We start from the raw sequence: 3124 nt of genomic DNA on the forward strand, positions 1-3124 counted from the left end.
AAAGCAGTGAATTTATATTTTTAAAACAGTGAATTTGTTTTTAAAGTAGTGAATTTGTGTTTGTGAAATAGTAGAGGATTTGTAATTAATGCAAAACTTACACATAGCGCTGTATCGATTGGACATAACAGATATCTTAACCTCTTAAGGCCTGTCTACAATACACAGAGTAAGAAGTAAGAGTAAGAAATTGACCAATCACAGTCGAATGTGAGAAGAATAATCGACTATGATTGGTCAATTTCTTACTCTTACTTCTTACTCCGTGTATTGTAGACGACGCCTAAAGTCTTGAACTTTAACGCTTAATAACTCAATTCACGAGGCCGATCACAGCGTTTTTTTTTTCCAGATTCTTTCGTTTTGAGTGAAAACGTGTCAAATAAGTACATTTTTATTAAAATTATAGAAGGGGACCCGTATTCTAAATAATTACCTGGAATTTTATACGTATATTTTACTCGTTTCAACAGCTGTTAAACCGTGTTTCCTGCCCGAGTAGATGCTTAGTTTACGTGCTTTTTACGACTATTTACTAACTCTCAAGGGGGAAAAGGACAGTTTTCGTCCATTTTTACAAGTATTTTAAAGCGACCTCGTCATTTAGATTTATCCAAATTATCTTTCTTTACAAATGATATGTGCCATAAATTAACGTATCATTTCTCGCTTATGACGTTACGATGTCAACATGGCTTCGGCGACTACCTAGGGGAACCTTAATTCTAACGAAATCAGAAAATCACTCACAGCTTCGAGATGGAGACGATACTTTTCTAAATCGTAGACTTTATCGCTCACGTTCGATGTCATTCGCTCCAACTGCAACACTTGAAGGCGTATTATATTTTCTTCCACTTGTTTTTCTCCGTTCCGGGATTGTGCGATTTTCAGTCGTTTCTCGCCTCCATCTAACAGTAACAATAAATCCTGCTTCTTGCTCCGTAACCGTTCGAGTTCGTTGTTTTCGTTCAATAAGCCAGTAGAAACTTTTTTCATATCGTGCTATAGATAAAATATATTCTCTTTGATAACGTTTTACTTAACTAAATTTTCTTTTATTTTTTTGTACCAATTTTATCTTTTCTTCTTTGATTAATGTAATTTTATTTAAAAATAAAATATAATAATTAAATAGAGACAGAGAAAAAGAAAGATGAATAAATTTGTGCAATTAGGAATATAAGTGCTGGGCTAAAACAATTAACAGACCTTAAAATCTAAAAATATATATTTCAGTGTAGCAGTTGTATTATTTGACATGCTCTTCGGTTAAATTCTTCAACATGGAAAACAGATGAATTGTATTTCACTGCATGATCTGCATACGCTTCCATTGGTTAATCTCCAATATAAATGAGTATTTTCTTATAGCCAGTTGGTACGCTGAATGGTCTCATGATATTATGATCTCAGGAATATGCGGAGTAGGTGAACAAAAATAGCAGAGAATGCAGTTCGAATAAAATTATTAAATAATGTGTAGGGGAGACCGGGGACAAAAGTAACACGGGACAATAGTAACATCGTCAATATTTCTTAAACTATAACAGATATATGTATGTGGCCGTGTGATAAAATTCTATAAACAGATAGGCATCGAATCGTTCGTTACATGCTGATTTTCGCGAAGCGTGCACGAGTGCAGAAGCAGAAATTACTTTTTTCATGCATCAAGTAACTTTTATTGCGTGCATAAAATTCAAAATATTTTTTTTTCTTTATAACAAAGGTATGATATATTATTTTAATATGTTTTAATGATTATCTGTGTTGATGTTTTTCACATTTGAGTTGATTTTTATCTAGGTTTTATTTTAAAAATGTACTATAAAACCTAAAATACCATTAGGGGACAATAGTAACATCGATGCCTGGGGTTAGTTATTCAATTTTATACTGTGGAATCTGGATTTTGTAAGAATGACTGTTACTTCGGCTTACTTAATAGCATTATCAGCGACTTTTATATATTTGGCGAATACTTTTGTAATCGAACCATGGTGTATATCCAGGATTTATTTTTTGACAACTATATCTATTCATTGTTGGATACTCAGCGGTATTTGAATGTTTGGCGTAAATCCAGGATCTACCATCCGTTGATTACATATAATTGGAATCAAGCCTGAACAACGAAGGTCTCTTTTTAATAATTTTCATTATACTTCTATAATTAGTGATCTATGTTAATCTATTGTAGTCAACCGCTTTCATATACATACTTGTTTATAACTTTGAAAATGAAGGTAGTCAAAACGTTAGTTGATGTAGACATATTTTTAGTTTGATGTAGACATATTTTTATTTTGTTTTTGCTTTTATCTTACTTAATGTCAACTGTCACGTCCCGCGACAAATACCATTGCAAATTTTTTTTCATTTTTATTAATATATATGAAATTCACTATAACACCATAAACACTACGCGATCTTTAACCTTTAAGTGCGTATCGTGCGTATTTAAAACCATCTTTTTCTTGGCGCGTACTTGAACTCATTAGCATATGCTCACGCATAGCCGCATTTTCAAGCTGCAACTTCATTGGCCATTACGCATACAAACCTGACCAATCTTCGCAACTCCTCCAGACCTAACGGAATGTGAACATTTTCACCAATCACAACTCAGTATTTCTCTTACTGTCGCGACCACCTAAAAGAATATCAACCAATCAAGATCGACTTTCCTTAAACTACCCTTTGCATACCTTAAGCCTGACCCACATGTCTTAATACTCGCATCCGAAATCTTTAATCCCCCAACGACCCATGTTGAATCCCCGTAAGATACCATCTTTATGAAACCTTAATCAATCTCTATCAAATTCACAAACAGAATAAAACATTTAAACTTACATTCTTATTCTCATTCTTACTCAACTATAATCCTACCGCTTTCAACCCTGCGACGAATTCAATACGATAATTACACAAATCCCAAGACATATGAAATGTTATAATATTCTTTTCCTTTCTGAACCTAAAATAAATCGAAATACCATCATTACAATGTAATATCGATCCACCGTGATACGCTATAATATTATAAGCAACAAGAAAGATATTTATTCGACAATTAGACGTGCTACTCTTTATTAATCATTATGTACAACGAATCAGG

The 3124-nt window shown here is 33.1% G+C and overlaps 1 protein-coding gene across 1 annotated transcript in view; it reads right to left on the bottom strand.

Moving 5' to 3' along the window:
* Positions 1-708: 708 nt before the first annotated feature.
* The window catches only part of LOC108762530 (uncharacterized), a 35293-nt gene continuing 32877 nt past the window's right edge, over positions 709-3124 (bottom strand). Inside the window, exon 4 of the mRNA XM_018509573.1 lies at positions 709-1005. Coding sequence (XP_018365075.1) covers positions 709-1005 — 297 coding nt within the window. The remainder of the gene's footprint in view (positions 1006-3124) is intronic.

Source organism: Trachymyrmex cornetzi, unplaced genomic scaffold (assembly GCF_001594075.2).
Source record: "Trachymyrmex cornetzi isolate Tcor2-1 unplaced genomic scaffold, Tcor1.1 scaffold304, whole genome shotgun sequence".
NCBI classification, from domain to species: domain Eukaryota; kingdom Metazoa; phylum Arthropoda; class Insecta; order Hymenoptera; family Formicidae; genus Trachymyrmex; species Trachymyrmex cornetzi.